This window comes from Thermobia domestica, chromosome 14 (assembly GCF_964235325.1).
Source record: "Thermobia domestica chromosome 14, izTheDome1.hap1.1, whole genome shotgun sequence".
NCBI classification, from domain to species: Eukaryota; Metazoa; Arthropoda; class Insecta; order Zygentoma; family Lepismatidae; genus Thermobia; species Thermobia domestica.
Genome location: NC_137467.1, coordinates 56,995,849 through 57,020,355, shown reverse-complemented (window position 1 = coordinate 57,020,355; position 24,507 = coordinate 56,995,849). Strand labels below are relative to the sequence as shown.

The window sequence follows — 24,507 nt, the reverse complement described above, 5'->3', positions numbered from 1 at the left end:
GACAGAAGTAATTAGGAAGAAGAAAAGTATACTTCATGGATCCTTGAATAAAAAGCTGAGAGAAAGAGTCATATAATGTTTCATGTAGAGTATTCTACTGTATGGGACGGAAACACAGATATTACGCAAAAATGATGAAAAGCGAGTAGAATTTTTCGAAATGTGGATGTGGAGAAAAATAGAGAGAACTTCCTGGATCGAGCGAAAAACGAATGAGAGGATGTTAGAAATGGCGGGGAGAAAAGGACAGTTTTAAATATTATTAAGAGGAAGAGAAATTGGTTGGGGCACTGGCTAAGAAGGAACTGTATCATGAGGGATGTACTAAAGGGTTTGGTGACAGCAAAGAAGAGAATGGGACAAAAGAGGCTAAGACGACATCAAAACAGAAAACTGATATGTGAAGATGAAGATGTTAGCGCAAAACCGTGGAGCATGGAAGCTGCTCAGTTGCGACAAGTGACCTACCAATAGTGGCAGAATACCTAAGGTGATGATATGTAGATCATTGGATAATCTCTCTGAAGGGATTATTGCTCCTTGGATGGAATGATCTTTTCTTGCTAGGTATGTCATTCAAGAATACTGTGAATTATATTTGAGTATCTTTTATTTGTATCTATGGTTTTTGCTTCCAGTACGTAAAGCTCTTGACTGTTATCGAAATAGCAGTCTTTTTTAATGTATTTGTTTCTTGAAAATTATCAGGGTATTATATATTGTTTTAGGATAAGATTGCGCCTTCTTGATAAATTGATCTGATAATGAGGTCAAAATTTGATTAGTATATACAGTCTACGTTGTGCAATATCAAAAGATCTTATTAGCATTATGATAAACACGGTAACGCAAATAGGAACACACTATTTTCTTACAGCTTTTATTTTTATCGCCGTTTCTTGTATCTTTAATGCCTATTTAACTGTGTGGCCTATCTAATCTATACACTTCGTTTCCAAGATCCTAAATGACAAAATAGGGATGGCGACTGCTTTTGATTTCCATGGAATTAGGTCTGGTACTGAGTTCTTGACTTTATGGTTATTGAAAATTAATCTGTAGTTTGTTTTGCTTTGATCTATGTAAGTCTTTCCCATCTGATTAGAATTCTTCACAGTTGCAGCAAGTGATCTGCCAATAATGAGAGAATGCCTATGATAATGATAAACAGTTTTGTTTGTTTCAGGGGCACAGCTGATTTGTTTACAAAACTGATGTTAAATAACAGTAATGCTATCAATGTCAAAATATCAACATTAGGAGATAATGTTTTTCTTAATGCGACAGAATCTAATACATTTGCTGTAAGTATATACGAGGGTTTATAGAACTCAGATTTATACTGTAAATTTTGTCAGACTAATGGGAGGGACTTAATACTGTAAGTTCAATTCCCAGTCTGAGCTACCGAAAGCATTATTTATAATTTCCGTATGCACTAAATCTTTTCAAACGCACACTGTAAAAGTTATGAGCGAGGTGTCTGCTTTCACGTCTTCTGCAGTACGGTTCGATTTATCTGTAATTGAGAACTAACGAAGGGGCGAATTTGCAATTTTCTACGCTACATATTCACACAATGTTAATATGTAGGAAAAAAATGACTACTTATTATTTTCCTACATAAAGACCAGAAGCATCTTTACGGAGGTATGGGGGGAATTTCCCTTCCTGACACACAAACATTTTAATCAACAGTAAAATATGTAAGAAGAAAATGTGAAACTACTAATGTTGGCAAAAACCTTAAATGACACTATTGATTCACACACACACACACACACACACACACATACACACACACACACACACACACACACACACACACACACACACACACACACACACACACGCACGCACGCACGCCAAAAAAATCAATTACTTTCAAAATCGTATGTAAAATCACCGAACTATATTTGCTTGTAGTGAGACTTTGAAACTCGAATAACGTCGATAATAAGTATTTTATAATGCAGGGTTTCTCAACCTGAGGGTCGCGAAGGGAGGTAAAAAGGTAAATGTAATTAGGATCTAGTAGCGGATTTTTTTTTTTTTTTTTTTTTTTTTTTTTTTTTAAGGAGAGTTTGAATTTATTTTGATAGCCACACTTTTGTATCCACCCAAACTTACTCTCAAATATAGCAAAGAATATTATAAACAAAATTTAAAACTATAAAGAACATTTAGAAAACAACTGTAATAAAAGAAAAATGAAACTGGAGAAAGACTACATATTAATATACAATTCAAACTTATGCTACCCTGATATCGTCGCATGAGAACCAGAGGAACGTAACTCCAAAAATTCGATTTTCGTGTTGTTCATGTTTGGACATAATTTTGAAAGCCCCACTTCGTGTTAATAGAACGTAACGCCACCTCTTCTCCTTGTCGATCATCTGTTGTAATGTAGCTCAATTACCATCTTATTAGAAACACATATTTCTAAGAAAATAATATTTTTATCCTCTCGCCTGTAAACCTACGAAAATGCAGTTACGTTCCTCTGGTTCTCATGCGATGATACAAAACTGTAAGCGATATGTAGCAATCATCAAAAAAATTATGAAAAACCGGAAATTACTTGTAAGGATCACTGGCAAGAGGGGTTGTGATATGAAATAGATTCAGAAAGCCTGCTATACATAGTTTCAGCAGTAGGCCTACTCTCTCTTTTTTCTCACCACAGCCATTGTCTAATGCTCTGCATTTTATAATATATTAAATAAACAAAAGTATATATATTTATACTATTGATCTCTTCAGACAACTTTATTTTCATGCTTTTAGCCAAACTAATACTGAGTGACGCTGACTGTCACTTCACGGACTTTTTGCAAAGTTACAGCAAATAATCGGACTTCCTATGTGGATATTATTCCATCATAATTTATTATTAAGAATCAGCGTCAAGTATCAATGCTGACCTACCTGCTTAAAACGAGTACTGAATAAATTTTTAACTAAAATCGATCCTCTAGAGCAGGTTTTCTCAATCTTTTCATACCACGGTCTCCCTTTTATTACACCCTCTTACAAGTGACCCTCATAATCCTTGTAACTAAGCTTTTTGTTTATTGCTGCTTATCGTTAATAAAGTCTAGTGAAATCATACCAGACTCAGGTTTCACGTTAGCCTTCATTTTGATTTGTAGTTCAATCAATATGCAGTATTTCACCAATTTCATTCCTCTTTTGTTCCAACCGTTTTTAAACGATTCTTTATCTGTTGAATATTCTTTGCTGTATTTGAGAATTAGTACGGAAACTTAAAAAAAAAAAAAAAAATTAAAATGCTAGTTTCTAATTATCCTTTGTTCCTTTCACTTTCCTTCGTGACCCCGATGTATTCCTTCCTCTACGGTTCCCGACTCCCAGATTGTGAAACTCTGCTCTCGAAAAGTGGTCTTCTTAAAGAGGGTCCAATACCGAATACAGTAGAGCGTCGATTATCCGAACGTCGGTCAACCGAACGACCGCTTAACCGAACTGTGTACTCGCTCGCACCTGTTACTCTCCCACCCTACCGTCCATCATCCCCCTCACTCCCAAACCAAGTTTCCCACAGTAGTCGCCGCTGACCGGCCAAGCCGCCAGTCGCTGTGTTTCAACAATCAGCACACTTCTTTTTATGAATAAATTTACTGTACAGTACTTCTTTTTGGCAAATAAACATGTACAGTTCGATTATCCGAAGAAACCAGTTTTCCGAACACCCATGTCCCCCAATTACTTCGGATAATCGACGCTCTACTGTACTTCCGTTTCAAGAGTATAAGTCAAGCTATTCGAAGTATACGTAAGTCAAATATTGTTAAGTACCAAAGGAATCAGCAAAAGCTTCCTTCGGGAAGGATCCCCGCCACTGTTAGTTCCACTTTTGGAGCGTGTCAATCAGTTTCTGAGAATTCCTACAATTGCAAGTTTGCATGTGGATGCACTTTTATCTTGTTACAATTGAAGTTTACGGTGAAGAACAAGGTTGATGGTCATTTTGTGACACCATATATGGACATGAAAATCTGCTTCTCCCCCCTCATTCCCCCCCCAACTCCATTAACATTTCTCCGCGCTACGTGTAAGATCATAAATATTGAGTTCTATAACACACCATACTAATTTTTTGTAAGGTGATTGTCTGAAAGAGAATAAAACACATTTTTCCGGCAAAAGAAGTAATCTAAGGTTGGGCGGAGATGTAGTGGACATAAAGGAGGCTGGCTATAATATTTAGTTTTAATTATAATTTCGTTTCAGTAAGTTGTGATTACACGTGTTAAGGGGTGATTGTCCAGAGGAAACATGAAAGGATTGTCTTAAAACTATATTCTGACCTTCTTTGCTTTTAAGAAAACTACAGGGAGAGGTTAGCCACAATGCGTATCGTGAAAAGAATGCCTGAACTTCATTTGAGTCTGCTGCTGGTTGATTGTGTTCTGTCGTGGTCTCACAAAGATGCTGTGTATGTCATTTTACCTGCAAAGTTTATGCAGGATTCTAACACGGTAATATGTGGAAATTGCACAGGACATACTAGACACTGCAAACACGGATCCTCATTTCCTGAAGACCGTCATCATAGATGATGAAAGGTGAATGTACGAGTACAGCTTGGAAATACTTAGTGGAAGCATCCAAACTTACCAAGGCCAAATTCCGTCGAATACGGCCAGACTTCTGGAATTCAAAGACTTGTAATAGGAACAGAATAATGTACCCGTTCATGTGATTAATGTAATTCAGACATTAGTTGATGATTTTGAGTTTAACGTCCCGTTCAGCAGCGAGGCTATATGAGACGTGGATCTACTGATTAACGTGGAATCCGAACCACATGAGCCCCCGCCGGGAATCGAACCCGGGTCTTCCACGCCGAAGGCGCGTACGCTAACCGCTTAGCCACGAAGGAGCTCAATTCAGACATTATTATTATTATTATTATTATTATTTTCCACAGCACAACATTATATTCGTTCATCAAGCTCCCTACTGTTCGGACATGCATCCATGTGACTTTTGGTTATTCTCGAAAATTAAGAGGCGCCTGAAAGGAACGCACTTTTACACCAGAGAGGATATCAAGCGCTAAGCGTAGGCTGGCCTAATAGCACTTTTAAAAAATGTTTCGAGCAGTAGAAGGAACAGGGAACTGTTTTGGGGAAGATTGGGACTACGAATACAGCAAGTGACCAGGTACTTTTTTTTCTTTTTTTTTTTTTTTCGTGAATCATGGTCAGATACTTTCCACATAGGTCTTGTTTATTAAATATATGAAGGTGCAAGTGGCAGTCCAAATTCCCAGAAATGATGAGATAGTGAACTTCCAGGGTACTTGACTGTTTATTATCTTACTTACTTACTTACTTACTTACTTACTTACACACACACACACACACACACACACACAAAATGTGAGAATACGTTTACAGAAACAGCACCCGACAAGTACATTGTGTGGAAGAGATCTCGTGCTACGACCTTCGTGTCTTTTAGACACCTACACTGTACAGTCAATGCTTTGTTAAAAGCACATCACGAAGTGTATTATTTGCAATGCGACAGTCGAAGGAGAAATTAATTCTTTGTAAGCCAGTACGTTTAAATTTGCACGTTTTCTTTTCGGAAAATCCAATTTCACTTTACCAAGCGAGATCCTTTCACGAGCGATATTGACATTTACAACATCGCTTAGCACACTTTTATTACTTTTTTTGTCACTACACTTCATGTAATGTTCTCTTCGAAAATGATTATATAATATTTCGAATAAGCAATTGTAGAATTACGGTAATTTGGAAATAAATATTTTCGAATCATCAATACCTCGAGCTAGGCCAATATCTACACTTTCTGAAAACTGTAATAAGTTTTCCTACAGAAAAAAACTGGCGTGACAGTGTCCCACCTTTTTAAAAACATATTCTAACACTTTTATACTTTTGAGTAGTATGCCGATACTCAAAATGTCTACAATCAATGGAATTTGTAACGACAGTGAATAAGTGACTATTTCAAATGTGGTTTCAAATGCAAAAGATTAATATCAGACTAGATATCCTACATCTGACACATGTTCAAGAGTGAGGAAGTAGAGATGTGACGGTACATTTCAGTAGTTAAGATTCAAAAGAAACGCTATACAACATATTGATGTAATTCTAATTTCCAGAATGTCTTTCGACTGACTTTTCTAAATTTCAGTGGCGGCTCTTGATTACGGTTACTAAATTCTGAAGTGCCAAAATGCAGACATACTTCCATCTGGCTCTTTACATAAACATTAACTTCCCACACAAGAATAGTAAAAGTTTCATCTTTTACTTTCAAGTATGTTCTTAAAACGTTCTACAAAGTACACTGAAATGTATGAAAAAAAAATCCCTCAACAAGAGTATTTCTACAGCATTACCACGTTGATTCTGACTATTCAGAGTGGTGGATAAACACTGTGCTCGTGGATTTTCTCGGGGTTCTCCCGTTTCCTCCCACTTTCTTCATTCCACCATTTCATTCATTTCTCATAATCACCGTCTCCTTTAGCCTAAACGTCGGACGTAAAACTCAAAGATTTCATTTCATCTCGTTTTCTGAATATTCTGATTTTTCAGTAGATTTGATCACTGGCGTCTCTGGCACATAAAATTTGGGGGGACATCGAAGAAAGTGATTTAAATGGTATTACCTAGCCCAACCTGTTTATTATCTTCGATTCCATTTGTTACCTTTCTGCTTACTTTCACGGACCCCCCCAAGGTATATCAAGAACTCTGTTATAATCGTTTCACAGCCTGAATATTATATTCCAAATAAATATAATAATTATTATTTACATGTTATTCTGTCGTTAGTAAATAAATCAGAATAAAATACTGAATATTTTGTACTTCAAAATATTGAGGGGACGCGTCCCCTTCGTTCCCCCGCCAGAGATGCCCATGGATCGGATCCCCCTATCTTTCTCTCTCTCTCTCTCTGCCCTCTTGTTGTTGTTTTTTACAGTCCTTTCTTTGTATACAAATAGCCAACATATCATTACATGTGAAATTGATTGACAATACACTTGGGCTTAGAAAATCCGGACATCTCCACATAAATGATGACATATAATAACTCTACTCTTGATGGAAGTAACCATCGCTTCACAGCAAGATGAAAATTCACTTGATAATTGTTGTGCATAAGTAGGCTTATTTAATATATTAGGTATAGCACACCGTTGTAATTATTAAATTTTTCTTTTGAATTTACGATAACGGAAGGAAACATTTTAACAGTTTCAACCAATACCTAAAATACACTGACGATCTTTCTAACAGTGATGCAATGGGTCACGAAGTTAGTGATATTTGACCCGGAAGACCATGAGACAATCAAGCCCGTGACCCACCAGGCCCGGAGACGACGAACCATCGTCGTATGTGTGAGGCTGCAAATATAACTCAAACAAACACGACTGTTTCCTCTCTCTGTCTTCTCGCTAAAACTATAACTTGCTTCTGTTGTGCTATAACGAGACGAGAAGTAAGGTTCTCTCTCGTCTCGTAAATTTTGTGTAATTTATAATTAGATTAAGATTAGGGATTAGATTTCTGAGCTTTCAGCACCTATGGCTATATTAACCCGTTTGAGAGATGACGTCCTTCGGTGATCCCACAACCCACGTAATTGGGACAAAAGAGAGGAATAGGAAAGGAAGGAAGCATTCTGGGACCATTATGGTAGGTACCATTCTGGCATTTGCTTGGTGAGAAAGAGGAAAACCTCAGTCAGGATGGCTTAAGAAGCTTTTACACTTTTTTTTTTTTTGAACGGGTGTCCCCACCGGAAACCGAACCCGTGATCGCTCCCATCAAAGACTACGCTACGCAGCGCCACATATTTGTTATTGGAGCATATTGTGTAATTATTTGCGTATCTTCTTTAAACGCTGATAAATGCTCTTCATTGCGTTTGTACAATCACTTTATTAATCCAGTTTTTACACCATGAATCATGTAATACTAAACCAGTATTTGAGATCCTGTTCTTGAACAACACTAGAAATTAATGTTAAAAAAGTATCTGGCATTGATTGTCAAATGCAAACATAAATGGCTTACTCTAGATAAACTGTTGTTGGTTGAATTTTAGCGTCCCTGTTCAGAACCAAAGCTGCTTAAGATATGGATCTACACAATTTAAGGTAGAATACAAACAACCACAATATGTTATTGATGCTAGTGCAATATTATCTCGGCACATAATCAAGCCATCCTTGTTAAGTTATACGAGTGTTTTTTGCAGCACTGCTTTTCGCCCTCCATGTATTCAGCCTCCGAAGGAAATCTGAAACCACCACTGGTTGCAATTTTACTGTATGCTTTATTTCATTACTTATTTATTGAAATAACAGTTTCTGACACAGATTATAAACTTAATTGAACTGAAATTTCGACAGTTCTTCTTGTGTACCCTCCTATTTTACGCCCGACGCGAGTTTGCTTTTGTTAAATCGTATGAAAGTAAGAACCAGCATGGAAAAGCTGAATTAGAAATCGCTAGAACAGCTTGGCCTATTATTACTTGGTGAAAGCGAACTGTTCTATACAAGTACGCTCCACTGTTTCGTGCTCTACAAAACAACGAAGAATATTTCAGTGTTTGACGAAGGAACAACAGAGTAATTATCATTTAAATACAACGGTGCACTCAAAAAGGAATTTGTTTGCTAAATGAATTAAAATGAAATTTTGTAGAGGTATAACTGGAAAATATAACTAAAAGTGTATAAGTGTAAATGAAGGAACTTTCACTTATTTCTCAAACTACAGTTCTTGTCTTAAAACACTGAAGAAAAAAAAGTCAACACAACAGCAGCACCGTCTATGAGCAAAAGGCTTATACCTGTCCATATTATATATATATATATATATATATATATATATATATATATATATATATATATATACTTCGTTGGAAACTCATATTTAAAATGATAACGAGGACAAAACATTGGATAAAAACAGGTCAAAACATTTTGTTTTGACGTCTAACAAGCGTCAGTGTACGTTCACCATATGGGTAATCTATGGGCCATTGCCCCTATGTTTTGCGATGTGTACATAGCGTTCATATAATAAAATAATAGTAATAAAGGATTTCCTCACAAAGTTTAAACGGCTGACAGTGTTTTTGCTTCGGAATCGGGAATTTCTGAATTCAAACCTCACGTCCAACCAATCTTGAGATTTTCTCAGTTTTTCTAGTCCCCCCACGCAAATGCTGGAATGCTGCCTTAAAATATAGGCCATAGACACTTTCCTTCCCGCATGTCAGCGCCTGCTTTCACTGAGAAATTGCTGTATCACACCATGTATTTACTCCAAAAGACATTTGACAGAAGAAATGGACGGAAATTCTTATATGTTAATAGCTCTTCCTCTATCCAAGAACTATTAAAAAAAAAAAAAAAAAAAAAAAGTAAAACAAGACCGTAATGTCACACATTGCACCCGAACATACATATGTATCCGTAGTTTTCTCAGGTTTCTCCATTTCCTTTCACATTTTCATCCCACCAATTATTTTATAATCATCACTCCCACTAATTATCCGTCTCCTTTAGCCTCATGGGACATAAAGCTAGACATTTCATTTCGAACTGAACATTATGAACATAGTACTGCGAAAAGTGAAAAATCCCTCCCAAACCCAACTTTACAAACTGACTTGGCAAATTCTGGAATCTCTATCTTTATATGTAGATTTAACAATCCTGTGAACCTTTCAAAGCTGTTGTTCATGACAGTCAACTTCTGTATGTTTTCTAGAACGGATGCTATTTTCTAGTTTCGTTAAATCTATAAAAATATTAAATTAATAGTTTTCGTATTATTACTAATAACCGTTCTCTCGCACTTTCCCAGTACGCTTTCATCTATGCACATATCGATAAATAACTTATCACTGTACTTCTCACAACTCTGCAAGTCATGTGGGGCCAAAGCAGCTCCCACTGGTATAGCGCTCTACTGCGAAGGGTTCCTGGTTCAATCCAGGCCATGTCAGTTTATATAAGATATCATGTGCGTGGTTTTTCTCGAAGTTTTCCCGTTTTCATTCCACCAATCCTTTTATAATCATTAATAACTTCTTCTTCACCTACAGGTCATATATGCAAATTTTATTGTATTGATTTTTTTCATTTAAGAAAATTAATGGCTTTCATCATTTAATTTAAACGTTAATATTGAGTAATATATAACTTTTGTTGCAGGCTGCAGTTATTACTGCTATGATTGAATACAAAACGAACTCTATCTACTATTAAACCTCCTGATCAGTCAAGGTTACCAAACTACTTTTACTCCGGAAAACGAAAAAACAGACGATTAAGTATTTCTTCAGCAACCATTCTTCCGCTTCCGAAAGTGGTTCCCACCAAGATCGCAATCCCAATGATGTTTCTTCACAACACAGAATAAGCATTAAAAAATAAAAGAATAAAAACCTGTTCCCACCCTTTCACTTATTCTTGTATAGCTGAAACAGTTCTAACAACACTATACAAACTGTGGTACTGTGCATACTTTGAGGACTTACCTTGACAATGTCCCCTTAAGAAGAGGGTTGGGTCCATCATCATAATATCCTCCCATCATCTTGACCAAATGATGTTTATCCAACGTAACCGTGATGGCACGAAAATTAAACCTTGCACTAAGCTAAGGCAACTCATTCAGTATCACTTCTACACACTACACCAACCACTAAAAACACACTTTGTTATTAGAAAGGCCAAAACCAGCCCTACAGAAGGGCTAAGGAAGTAACACCACCGTAACATTTTTTATTCTTTTCCTGATAAAATTTACTTATAATATGTATATAATACACTTCACACTCATTAAAAACCAAGCACTGAAACACTTATAATGGAATGACATTGTTGTTATTACATTACTTCGCTGTCACAAAGTAGTTTCACATATCTGACAGAATAAAGCATATATACTCCTCAAGGTATTGCCAACATATGTCATGCTTTAGAATGAAAGCAATGCACTCGAAAGCAAATATGTTATCAAAACTACATATAGTAACACTAGATAAAACACGCTAGATAATAATCCACGTTATAGATGTTCACGAAAATGTCAACACAACACTTCACTACAATAGCTCTTCCTGCAATGAATGTAGTTTTCTCCATAATGGCGCCCGTTCCTCAGCAGTGTCCTTGATAGCCAACGAGAGACTGGTTCACCTAGTTTCACTCAACGGTTGTAAGCCGCATTGAAAGAACGGGCACTTACTTCAAGACGTAAGAACGCAGAAACCTTCCGAACATGCAAGCAATGAAGCAACAATACTTGATTGTTGGCAACAGTATCTCCACAGCAAATTAAAGCATGTTAAATTCTCTTTCTCATGGACGAAAGACTTTTTCCACCAACACGTCAACATCCAGCAGGCCTTTACCACACTTCTTATCAATACACAGTAGCTTCTCGTCCGTCATTTACAAACATCAAACCGGTACTCACTTATCCGTCTTATCTCCCTCAAACGCGTCACTGTGAGTGAATGCTTCATTGTATAGGTCTGTTGTCAATGCTAACATTTAAACAAGTATGTTAAAAAACCAGGACTTTGAAACATACTGCGGCAATATCTTAATTTTTATTTTCAAACCACAGTGGGAAAAGTAACACGTCGATCATCCCAAAGTTTGAATTAGCTGCATCTCCACGTAAATATAGCTTTGTCAACTTCAATCTTCAAACGAATCGTTCCCCAACAAGAGTATGGGCTTCTTATCATATTATTATAAATATTTTTCAGACAACTGCTTTCCAATGACGAGTACAAGTCGACTGCCACATGTTTCTCACGCATGCTGATCAACAGATTCCCCTTCCTCTTCGTCCCCCTGTGAAGACCTTCGGGCAACAACGGTACTGCCCCACAGTGAACAGTCAGTCAGTCTCTCCTGCTTCCATTCCATCTGATTTCCCCCAGCCTAAACCAGCGATACGATACACCCGTAACACGACGAATCAGCTGATTGCCACAAGCAGCGAGCAAGCCGGTGGCTTCCGCTCTCTCCGTCCGTGACGAGTTAAAAAAAAAAAAAAAAAAAAAAAAGTACACAAACACGGTAGTGGGAAAAATAGTAGTCCTGTATTACCCCCTCAGGTGGATGGAAATTGGTGCTCTTTAGTATATTCGTATCAATTTTTGAGAATTTCTCTTTGAGAATATTTTTAACCCTTATTTCACAGCTAATTACTTTACTTATTTAGTTAGTTATTTTTAACCCTAAGCGTTTGAAGGCGCTCACGACAGTACATTTTCCACATATTACTTTTCTGGTAGGCTACGGTCTCTCCCTACATTACTTCCATTCCGTCTTGGCATACGAATGATACGACAGCAACGGTAGTTATTTCCTGCTCGATATCATAGTGATCTGATCATTCCCGCCCCCTATATACATGAAGTTATCAGAAGAGAGAGGGTACGACGAATAGAACAACACTGAAAGTTTAGGGAGTGACGAGAGCAAAATATTTAAAATTAGAGAACTTTTTTTTTTTAAGTATAAGTCTTAAGTTATATAAGAACAACACACACTAATCAAGGTCGTATGAAATGAAATCTTTAAGTTTTACGTCCCACGGTTATGCCGGTTAGACTAAAGGAGACGGTGATGATGAGAGATGAGTGAAATGGTGGAATGAATAAAATGGGAGGAAACAAAGAACCCCGAGAAAACCCACGAGCACGGTGTTTGTCCACCACAAGGTCCACACGGCGCGAGCTGGGATCGAACCAAGGACGCCAAGCACCGGAGGTGAACGCTCTACCACTGAGCCACCGCGCCCCCCGTAGAAAGAGTTGAGAGAAGGGGGTCTTGGTGATACATTTTCGGGAGGAAATGAAAATTTACATGGAACAATGGGAAAGGGAAGATAGTACTATTAAAATTCGATGGTTGGATCAGAGTTTAGTGTTTCTTTCAGCAGTGAGGCTATACAAGACATAGACCTACAACTTAACGTGCAAGCCGAAACACATGAGTTCTACCGGGAATTGAACCCAGAATTGTTAAATTTTGAATAATTAGTTATTCGAATAATGCATTTTTTCATAATTCAAACAACGACGGAGACATTATTCGAGTAACAAAAAATATTAAGCGCCTTTGGTATACAGGTTTCCTTCTTGCTCTTGATTGCTTAACTACCACCATAATTTTCTCTGATTAAATATCGCAGCTTATACTAGCAAAACGTATTACTTTTCCCTTTATAAAAAATGTTGAACACCTAACCTACAGAATCTCTCTTATTATAATGATTTTTAAGTTTAACATTCCATGATTATGCACTAAGGCTACGGAAGACGGTGATTATAATCGATGAAATATTGGAATGAAGAAAGTGGGAGGAAAAGAAACCCAAGTACATGATGTTTGCCCAACTCAAAGCCCATTTAGCGCGCGCCTGGATCGAACTGGTGAACCAACGCACCAGAGATGACAATCCAGTCCACTGTTCATTTTAATATTGCATATCAAATGAGGAAGTTAATCTTTTGCCAAAATTAGAGAAATATCCAATTACCTTTCGTAATAATACTGTTATTAAAGAGGAAAAAAAGAAAGTGTTTTGGACACTGAAAATTAAGAATGTGATCAGAAGATACGAGGGAAAGAGGAACCAGTTGAGAATGCTCCAAGAGCACTGCCAGAACCAATTTAAAAAGAATGGAGAGATGAAGCGGGAAGGATAACTGTGATTGTTCCTACATGTAAAAGCATATATATATTATATATATAATCCGCACCTTCTTCTGTTTCTCGCACAATATCATCTCTCAGTGACTTACGCTTCCCGAGACATGGCTCTTTAAATCTCCTGAAATTCGAACTTTTTTGGCCAATATCTGGGGAACGGTGGCCAGTTAGCCAGTGACGACCAGTTACTATTTGCTACCAAAATGTTCACCATCCTCTTAGCTATTGATCAACATTAATAGCATGTCTTTATAACTTATGGTTCCAGAGATGGGAACGGTTAGAGTGACGCGGAAACTTCCATCACTTTCTCAGATAGTTTTTGATGCTCTATCGAATGGAGGACTCAAAACTGAAAAAAAATCGCAGACAGACAGACAGACAGAGAGAATTCAGTAACGAACTTTTTTAAGTTGTTGAAAATGAATGATGTATAGAATGGGCTAAGTCAGTCATGGATAAACTTTTTAAGAGAATGCCACGGGGAAAAAAGAAAATTTTAGGCGTGACAATATGATTTATTAAAAGCAACAATTGTATATTTTACAAAATCCTTGTAATGTTAAGCCCTACTAATGACTCAAGTTTCTCATAATTTGGTTCGAACTGCGATGCACTGATTCAGAGCTGAAGTTAAATACTCAGTTCGCTGACTGGTACAGTTTATCTCAAAAATGATTTTAACTAATTAATTAATGTGTAATGATTTTAACATTTTAAAATCCTGCGACATACCTTATCGGACTGCGTGAGACACCAATGTGTCGCGACATACCTGTTGAGAACCACTGAACTAATCACTTGCGAAACAGTAAGTACTACGATCGTTCAGAGCAAACTTCAGTCACATGGTGTCGCTACTGTCAACTGGTAGCAAGCAAAACGCGACTTATCCGACTTTGTTACTGTTAACCCTCTTGAGACTTTTTTTTTTTTTTTTTAAGATAAATTGTCGACTTTCAGTCAAGCAGCTATTGTGTCGAGACTATTTATCGTAGGATCATGGTCCATATCTCGTTTTGTTCGGAATGAGGCAGTGTTTCCAACTATACCAGTCAAATTTCCCCAATATGTACCTAAGCCCGCCCAAAGTGGGAAAAAGTCCCCGTTTCCCGCGAATTTCTCTCCAGTACGGACATCCGAATGTTACCAAAAAAAAAAAAAAAACTTTTTTTCATTCCGAACAAAACGAGGTATGACCAATAATCCTGGGGTAAGTAGTCGTAGTGCTAAAATCATTTACTATTTTTTCCCGACTCATTTTTTCCTAATAACTACTAATCTATTGTTATTCAATAAGCTCTAGTGTCAAGACTCTTTATCGTAGGATCATAGTTCGTACTTCATTGTGTTCGTAATGAAGCAATGTTTCCAACTGTATCACTCAAATTACTCTATTATGTACCAGAAGTGGAAAATCCCGCTCAAATTGGGAAAAAGTTTTTTTGTCAGGGAAAATCACTTTTTCAGGAATTTCTCCCAGGTACATGCTAGCGCCACGTGAGTGGTACAGTCTGAAACGTTGCTTCATTACAAACAAAATGAGGTACGAATCATGATCCAATGAACACACTTGACGCTAGAGCTTATTGAATAACAATTCATTACTAATCATTACCCAAAAATGGGGAGGGAAATTTGGTAAATCAGCTCTAGCACCAAGATTATTTATTGTACCACTTGCATGTCCCTATCATGTACCTGAGGGGAGGAATTCCCGCCCAAAATGTATAAAGAAGTAACGGGAAATTCAAAATTTCAAAATTCCCTTTTACGGAAATTTATCTCCTCAGGTACATGACAGCACAACGGTAGTGGTACCGCTGGAAACGTTGCATCATTACGAATAAAATGAGGTACGAACCATGATCCTACGATAAATAGGGATGACACTGTAGCTACTTTACTAAACACACTGACTAAAAATATGTAATAGGGGAAAAATTCTTTTTTTAAAAAAAAAATCTCTATTTACCCTACGATTATGGCTCGTACCTCGTTTTGTTCGGAATGATGATATGTTTTAAACGGTACCACTCACATGTCCGTATCATGTACCTGAGGGGAGGAATTCCCCAAAAAGGAAAAATCTGAAAAGTCCCCTTTTTCCACTTGGGGGATATTCCTGCTTCTGGTACATAATAGGGAAATTTGAGTGGTACAGTTGGAAACATTCCTTCATTACGAACACAACGAGATACGGACCATGATCCTAGGGTTAATAGTGATGTGTCAGATTTTTTTTTTTTTTTTTAAGTTCACCCTTTTCTTTTGGGTGCAATGCTTTTGCGCACACTTTCTTCCAGATTATCATTCCATGCAGATAAGAAGCAAAACAAATAATCATTTTAATGCTTTTGCGCACAAAATGGTATGCAACGTTGCCAATTCATTCTTTGATCTTAATATACAATATATTTTGTAGTTTTTTTGCAAAACAAGACAGGACTCATTTGATTAAATAAAATAAACTAATTTATTAAATTCCCTAAGTAACTCCAACTACCTTACTTTCTTGGCATCTCCAAACACACTAACTCATTTATCTAACAGAATACATAGCGAGACAGCAAATGGTTCCTGATTTGTTACCGCCAGCTGGCGGGAGCCAATCCCGTGACAGCTTCCGAAAGAGAACTACAAAAATGAACTTTTAAGTAACGACTTTTACTTGGCAGTAGCTCGTTAATTAAAAATTCGTTTTTGTAGTTCTCTTTTGGTAGCTGTCACAGGGTTGGCTGGCGGTAACCAATCTGGAACCACTTTCCGCGTCTCTGGAACTTGTTAACTACCAGATATGAATATATATACTGGAGGATACTGAGAATAATTGTAATCTGTTGAAACTGAGACGACAGTATGGAGTTCGAGATGTCAACTACGAAGAAAGACGCACCATGCATAATAATGGGAGGTTATAAATATCGTCTTTTCCGTGAAGGAAGAGAAGGATCAATAAGGAGGTAAGTTAAAATAGACTTTCTAAATTGGTAAGAGCCGAAACTTTTGTTCTTCTCAGATTGCTTTGTGATCAATTTTAATTTCTACAGACTATGTTGACGTTTATAATCCTTGAGTTTAAACGTAGCTTACTGTGCCTCTCCACTGGCTAAAGTAAGGTAATGAAGCAGTGGATGTAAACTAACTAATACTCTAAGATTTCGAACATTTTCCGTTTTGAATACATTTTCATACAAAAGTAGCAGAGTTAATCTATAGACCTTTCGGTGAGGCACCTGCTCATTTTCTCCGTCTACTAATGATTGATTACTTACAACAAACCCGTAAATTTTGCAGGTGTACCTTGTAAATATGCTCGGATACAATTGAAGTTGATAGTACTGAAAGCAGGGTAAGGGAGTATTGAAAATGTTAACAGGCATTTGTTGAGGGAAAACTGTAAACGTCGTGCTGTAGAATGCCTTGACGAATGGCCAAATAAAGTCATAAGAAAGGAGATTTCAAAAATGACAAGCTTGAACAAACTTGATCATAAGGTTATGAAAACATACATAGAAGCAATGTATCGATCTCGGAGGAAGAAAATGCCAGGTAAGCCAAAAGATATCACCGAAGCTATTCAACAATTGAAAAATAGGACGAAGATACAACTAAGGCTGGAGAAAGGTTTCTGTACGTCAATGATGCAGCACAAATAGTCCTCCCTACATGCAATGAAAACATCAGGATTTGGTGGCACCTGACACCTAAGGATTTAGATTTTCAGATTATATGCTGAACAACTACATCGAAGATAATTGCAGGTAATATTGAAAATCACACATAGCATTCTGGTTTGATAAATGTAAAAGATATAATGAATTTTGGGGGTAATAACAACCCTGTGGCTTACATCCGTCCCGATCTGGGAAAAAGCACTTAACTTAGTTTTAACTATTAAAGAATGATAAATATCATAATTAAAGAGGTAGAAGGTCTCCAGCCAAAGTAATTAAACACTGTCTAGCATATAGGCTAGAAGCATTCTCGTTTGAGAAATTAAAGGCATGAATATAGAAATAGCGCACAGAAATAGTAAAGTATTATATGAAATGAGATCCGAAAATTAGTTTCTACTTTATAGTAGTTCTGAAAATCAAAATATTATTTCAAAATAAAAAATTAAGCGGTGATAGGATATGGTATTCATGATTACCTTTTCTTTTCAGGTACCCTCCAGGATGTGGCCTTGTGAACCATCTCCAGCACCTAGGACAACAAAGGACCAGAATCTTTCCACCGTCACTACAACAGCCAGTTCTATTCTAGTGCACCTGATGTCCTTAAGGTAGTATCAGTGTTACTTGAAATACAGCATGAAACACGTTTGACGATCGCTTCGGTACGGAGAGGTGATTCGAAACCAAAAAGGAAAGAAGAAATTCAAAGGAGGGAACAAATCATGAAATTATACAGGTACTTTCAAAACTCCACACACAGCGAAGTTTCGAGAATGAAATATCTTAAAGTTGTAGAACGCAAATTTCAAGGACTAAAGTTGTAAAAATTGTACCATACAGCAGAATTGAATATAATAAACATTGAACAACAGAATTGAATATTTCTTTGGTATCTTTAATATTTACCCATATTCTCTAAAGTATTGAAACTGTGCGCAACTGCATGATTTGCTTAAGCATGATTATAGTGAGATTTTTCAACGTCACATTTAAAAACTGTGCGCAAAACCACGATTTTATACTTTTCGGTCAGCTGTCAATCAACTACAGATTATCGTAGATCTTTGGGAGAAAACTGTGCGCAAACGAGGCGCACCCTTTTCTTTTTCCTTCGTCCATGTTTGTGACGTCACTGGGCCCCCAGGCATCGCACGCGTGACTGCAAAATGCCCACAAAACATATTCTTTGACGCATCGCCACTTGAATGAATGAAAAAAAAAAAAAAAAGGTGTAAAAAGCTTTACGAGAGATTTATAAAGCAAATTCCGAAGATGGACACCATGGTACAGATCTATAACAAAAGTCCCAAAAGGGTTAATATTGTTGCAATTTAATATCAATACAGTTTCGTATTCATATTTAAATAATTAGATGACATGAAAGAAATATATTAATAATATTAAATTAGGAATGGGGAAAACCGGTTGGAGGAAAACTGATATTTTGGTTCTCTCCAAAATCTGTTTTAAAAGAAAACCAAAACTATTTTGAAACTGAAATCGGTTTTAATAGAGAATCAGTAGTTACTAATTCGTTCTACCGAATGTGGTTATAAATCCTGAGACCGCGAGCCCTGATAGAAAAAAAAAAAAAAAAAAAAAGCAATTCTTGTCAAAACATAGAAGAGAAATAGACGACCCTAGTGCATGGACGCCAATAACTTCTCAATGACAGAATATTACTTATGATCTTACAATTAATGCATATTAAGATCACGCACTGTGTTTTGTAACACTGTACTCTGTTAGTACGTCCGCCGCCCGTCCGTCCGTTATTCCACACGATAATTCTTAAACGAAAACGACTTTTTGTGTTCTGTTTCTTGCAATACACAGATACTGCAAATATCTCAGATGAGTTCGTTCATGAAATCAATCAGTCAAAATCTGGCGAATTTAACGCTAGTTATCCACATCTATAATGTTCCCTAGTCCATCTATAATGTTCCTGTACAGTAGCAAAGGCATGTTTAATATACATGTAAGGCATGCTGACTATAATAAAAAGGATATGTAGAGAAGTGGTTATCCATATCCCATTCTTGGAATACCATGATCTTCTTTACTGTCTTTAGCAGAGTTTATTAATGTATTACAGTGTTGATTACTATTGGTAGATCTATCAAGAGTGTAAAATGACAAGCAAATGTCACTGGAATCGAAGATATCTGTGGAGTGTGTAGTAACCAGCACATGTGCTGCATTTTTTTTTTTTTTTTACATACCCAGAAAATACTATTAATTATCATTTTACAGTGAAGAATAGTTAAAAATAAATGGTAAAAGCATGAAATCAATGTGGAACGAATGAAACTGTATAAACTATAAAAGTAGAGGCTTCTACTTGAATGGTGTATGCGCAGATCATCAATTATATTATTTCCGTCGTATTTTTTATGCTCATCAAATGTTGTATCTGCCTTAACCGTACTTAAAATGTGTTATTACCTAATTTCAGTATTCTCTGAATACGTTTCACTGAGTTTTGAACTTACCGGTGCGTTCACTTATTCTTCCACTTTCAGGTACATAACAATCAATAGACAGAAAGCTGCAAGACTTCTGTCGATATCATTTTACTGTACATTACAGTAAATATTTGTCCACACAACGACTATCGATTTCTCTCAATATTGTAGTTGATGTGATGTCGCTGCTGACCAGTTAATCATTATCATTGATATTCTGCCATTATTGGCAAGCTACCTACTGAGAAGCTGAGAAGCTTCTATGTACCAATGTCTTTAGTTAACCTTTTTGTCTTATTTTAATGTCATCCATCAATAATAGACACTTTCTCCTGACATCACACCTTCTATTATAGGGAGCTGGCTTTAATGGGAGGCTGAGGAATTCAGATTTAATTTACAGGTGCCATATGCCCGTCACCAAGAAACGGTCACTCGACGGTCCTGGGCAGGGTTGCCAGTGCGTTATCAAAAAATTCACCTAATATTCACTTAATTAGAGTTTATGCAATCCCTATCGAAATATTTTTTTTTAATTCATTTACAAATTTGCATAAGCAGTTACCGTATTTGGGTACATTTTGCATATTACTCACCTTCTATATTTTATAACCACCCGCGTGGCGGAGCGGTCTAGCATTACTTCTCTAGCTTCGCTGTGTATAGTTTGCCCTCTTACGCTGTGAAGCCATTGTCAAATGAATAATAAGCAACAAAACCGCAACCACAACAGCACTCAACAAATAACCAACTCACACTCTCTTCAGAATGACATTGTCGTGACAATTTTCTACCCCTGGCAACGCTGACATATAGAAGGAGGGTAAGGGAGTATCGCAAGAGTCAGGCAGAAAAAATGTTGAAAATTTGTCCCCTCTACCTCAGCCACCGCTGGTAAACAAGCTTGCTCCCTATAATACTACTTCCCTCACGATATAATTCTTTTTCAGGCAATGTCTCCACCAGTTTCTCCTCATCTTTTCAATTATATCTAAAACTGTTCTATTCTCCCCTACTATTTCTAATACTGACTCGTTCGTCTTCCATTTGACCCAGCTAAATCTCTCCATTCTTCTCCACATCCACAACTGAAAAGTATCCAATCTCTTTTCATCACTTTTGCGTAATCTCCATGTTTCTGTCTCATACAGTATAACACTCGACATGAAACATTTTATGACTCTCTTTCTTAACTCTTTACTCGAGACCCTATAAAAAATATTTTTCATTTTTCTAAATGCTTCTTCCAGCATTCCTATCCTCGCTTTTATTTCACGTTTGCGCTAACACCCTCAATAATAATACTACCCAGATATCGAAAATTAGTCACGAGTTCTACGTTCTTTCTTTAGATTTCTACCTCTTCGTTCCGATCACCATTAACCAGTGCTTTTGTTGAAGAATCAAATACAAAAATGACAATAGGGAGGAATCAGCAAGAGTTTACATTGTTCTCCTGCGATAAAAAGATTCCAGACTCGACTTCTGACATCAATAATCTTCTGAGGGTTTTATGTAGGGCGTTTTTTTTTTTTTTTTTTTAAGCTAACCGAACACAATAAGATATTTAAATACATTTTAATTAAGAGCTTTGCACGGAGTCGAGTGAAGCTCTGCACAGAAAAGAAACATGGGCAGCCCGGGGAAAAAAGAGAGAGAGAGAACTAGAAGCGTTCGAAATGCGATGCTGGAGAAGAACGCCGTGTGCAAAAGAAGAAACAGCAGGCATGCTAAAAGGAGCAAACAAAACCGATACATTTTAGCCAACATTAAAAGAAAAGTAAGGAAAATGGACATTTCATCCATTTGATTAGCTAATACATTGCTCGAGGAAGTTGACGAAAGTGGGATTTTTTTTTTTTTTCTTAATGTAATTCTTCCATGCTGATCACCGATCTTTGAGCAAATAGGATTTGATTTATCATAGTGACCGCAAGCTCGGAAACGAGCGGCATTTGTTTAGTTGAAGAATACGAATTTGAAACTCAAGTTTTTTTCCTTTTTTTTAAGGCCACTGTTATCTCACTCACAATCACTGGTGCGGCAACGACCCTTCCCCAAAGGCTACCTTCCTCCTAAGCTCAGTTGGTTCCACGATACACAAAGCCACAAACCCCTCTCCCTAATGATACTAGTTTAATCGAGTTACCTATAAATGACAGGAACTGGATTAGGAAGGAACAGGAATTCGATTGGGAACCAATATAGTCCCTTTAAACTGATAAGTATCTGTATCATTTAAGTATGCTGTGCACCGTATGCTTTAGTGAAGCACTTTTTTTTTTTTTTTTTTTTTTTTTTTTTTTTTTTTTTTTTTTTTTTTTTTTACACACAGCGAGAAGTGACTTCTCATGCCAAAGGAAGTAAGCGATTGTATAAAGAGTTTCATTATATACTTGAAGTTGTTGTTACTATTTAAAAATTTTTTCACGTTATTATTTTCTAATAAAATTATACAAAAAGGGAAACTTCACAGAGTTATACTTTGAAAGTGCAATCCACCGTTTCATTGTTAAAGCTTCTTCGGGGTACTTATGTGCGTATTTAATAATAATTTATTGAAAACGTTGTTACAATATTACGTTCACGTGGTAAGTACTCGAAGATGAATAACGACGTTCCCCACTTTTTAAAATACAAACTGAAATTTTAAAAAGTAGGGAAGGTGCACTGCCTTATTCCGCTTCGATGTCAAACTCTGATAGTGTAGGTGATCCTTTGTTCGATTCCCAGTGGGAGACAGTTTTTTCTCGGTATTTACCGAACACAGGGAGGTAGCTAGAAAGATATCTGAACAAAGGCGTAGCAGTAACCAGTCAAGATAACCAACACTAATAGCAAAGGGCGCCATTATGAGCTGATCACAGCTTCCCAACTCATTATCGCCTGCTGGATTGCGTAAGCCCTTTAGAATTTGTGCCGGGGAGTTTTACTTTAGTTTATACCAGGAAATCAACCTAATGTTGCCGCGAATATAAACTAGGTGCTGTACTGAAAAATAAAAGCCATTTTAATATTTCTAGAGTCACTACAATAATATGCAACAATCATTTCCAGCTGTATGTTCTGTTACGTCACATTTCGGTGGTCGCCTTCTCAGTGAGAGGAAAACAGTTGTTCTTTCAGAAAAAAAAATGTACCGGGGGGGGGGGGGCACTGCTGGTACTATTCTATTTACTATTATATTATAGACGTATTATTTTGGTGTCCTCGGGGGGCATTCTAAGAGCTCCGGAAGGCAGTGCCCCCCCCAAAAAAAAAAGTCTGGAAGAAACACTGGAGGGGAAAGAGATGGCACATGATCTGACGTTGATAAAAGGTTCTGCATCCATGACTATCTGTACACTGCCAATATTTGCTTATCTTCTCTCCTTCCTTACCCTTTCCCCTCTTTGCTCTTGCCTTCCCTCTCGTCATAAATTGTAAAAGCGCACTCCTACGTCATACAGTAAGTACATCGGAATACAACTGAATCAGAGGTCGGGAGGGCCTAGGCCCCCCAGTTTTCTGAGTAACGAAAATAATTGAAGCTATTATTTATATATTTTTGAAAGTTCATAGTAAACTCATGATATACCTATCATAGTCTGGGTTCTGGTTGCTCCTTCAGTTTCTATCTTCTAGATCCGCATCTGTGGCTAATCTACAATAAGGACAGTGGCGTATTTAGGGGGGTTACTTCCGGGCTTAAGCCCCCCCCCGAAATCTTACTTAGTATAGTAAAGTAAATGAAATATCTAGCAGAATTTTCACATTTCCAGGCAAAGACCTCCCGAAACAAAATCGTAAATACGCCGCTGAATAAGGATGTAATAAAAATTCATAATCTCCTCTACAAGGTCTAAGAGATGTACGACTGAGTATTCAGTTGTGATATTTTTGACGTTATTTGGCGGTCAATGATCTATAAACAGCAACATACCACAAATCAGATGAACCAGTATAAGAAACGCATGTTTGCATGGTGACAAACAAGAAAACTACGTGCTTCGTACAATGACTGTGACAAGGTAAATGTAAATGGAATAATCTCACAATAATGAACAATTCTGTTAACATCCAAGGTTAATAGTTGGACTCTGGAGAGCACGGAGGTTGCTGTTTTTTGAAGGTCATACAGCAATAAACGAGGGCCAGTTAATAAAGGTGACGATCGGTTCCGGCACAGCTTGCTGGCCTTCATGTTGGAAAGGGTGAACGAGACTCTCAAGGTGGGCGGTAGGTGACACCACAGGACCGTTGGGTGTGGAAGGCGGTTTCAGTCATAAAATTTAACTATTGTAACATTGATATTGATAATGGAAGACACAATGGACCTTATGCAGATTAGTGTGATACTAGAGTTCGACTAACTCATGTTTCCAGCAGTAGTCAGGCCTTTAGTATGACGCTAATCATACGTCAAAATGACTCTGCATAAGGCAGAGTATATCTAAAAAGCATTTCTCTGATGAACTATTCTGCGTAATTGTATGTGGTTTGAGACAATCGAGCACTATTATGAACTAAGATAAGTGTTACACTCCTAATTATCAACAATGATTCATTCAACAGAAATTAAATAAAAATGGCTTCAGAT

The 24,507-nt window shown here is 37.1% G+C and overlaps 1 protein-coding gene across 4 annotated transcripts in view; it reads right to left on the bottom strand.

Moving 5' to 3' along the window:
• lilli (AF4/FMR2 family member lilliputian) overlaps positions 1-24,507 on the bottom strand; it is a 561,135-nt gene that overhangs the window by 368,847 nt on the left and 167,781 nt on the right. For 2 of the 4 annotated variants that reach the window (XM_081737942.1, XM_081737947.1), the window contains exon 1: positions 10,582-12,033. The exons of 1 other annotated variant lie outside the window; for it this stretch is intronic. In XM_081737942.1, the coding sequence (XP_081594068.1) occupies positions 10,582-10,640 (59 nt within the window). In that variant the 5' untranslated portion in view covers positions 10,641-12,033. Of the gene's footprint in view, positions 1-10,581; positions 12,035-24,507 lie in introns of those variants that run through there. One more of the 4 variants, XM_081737943.1, reaches the window with a different exon arrangement.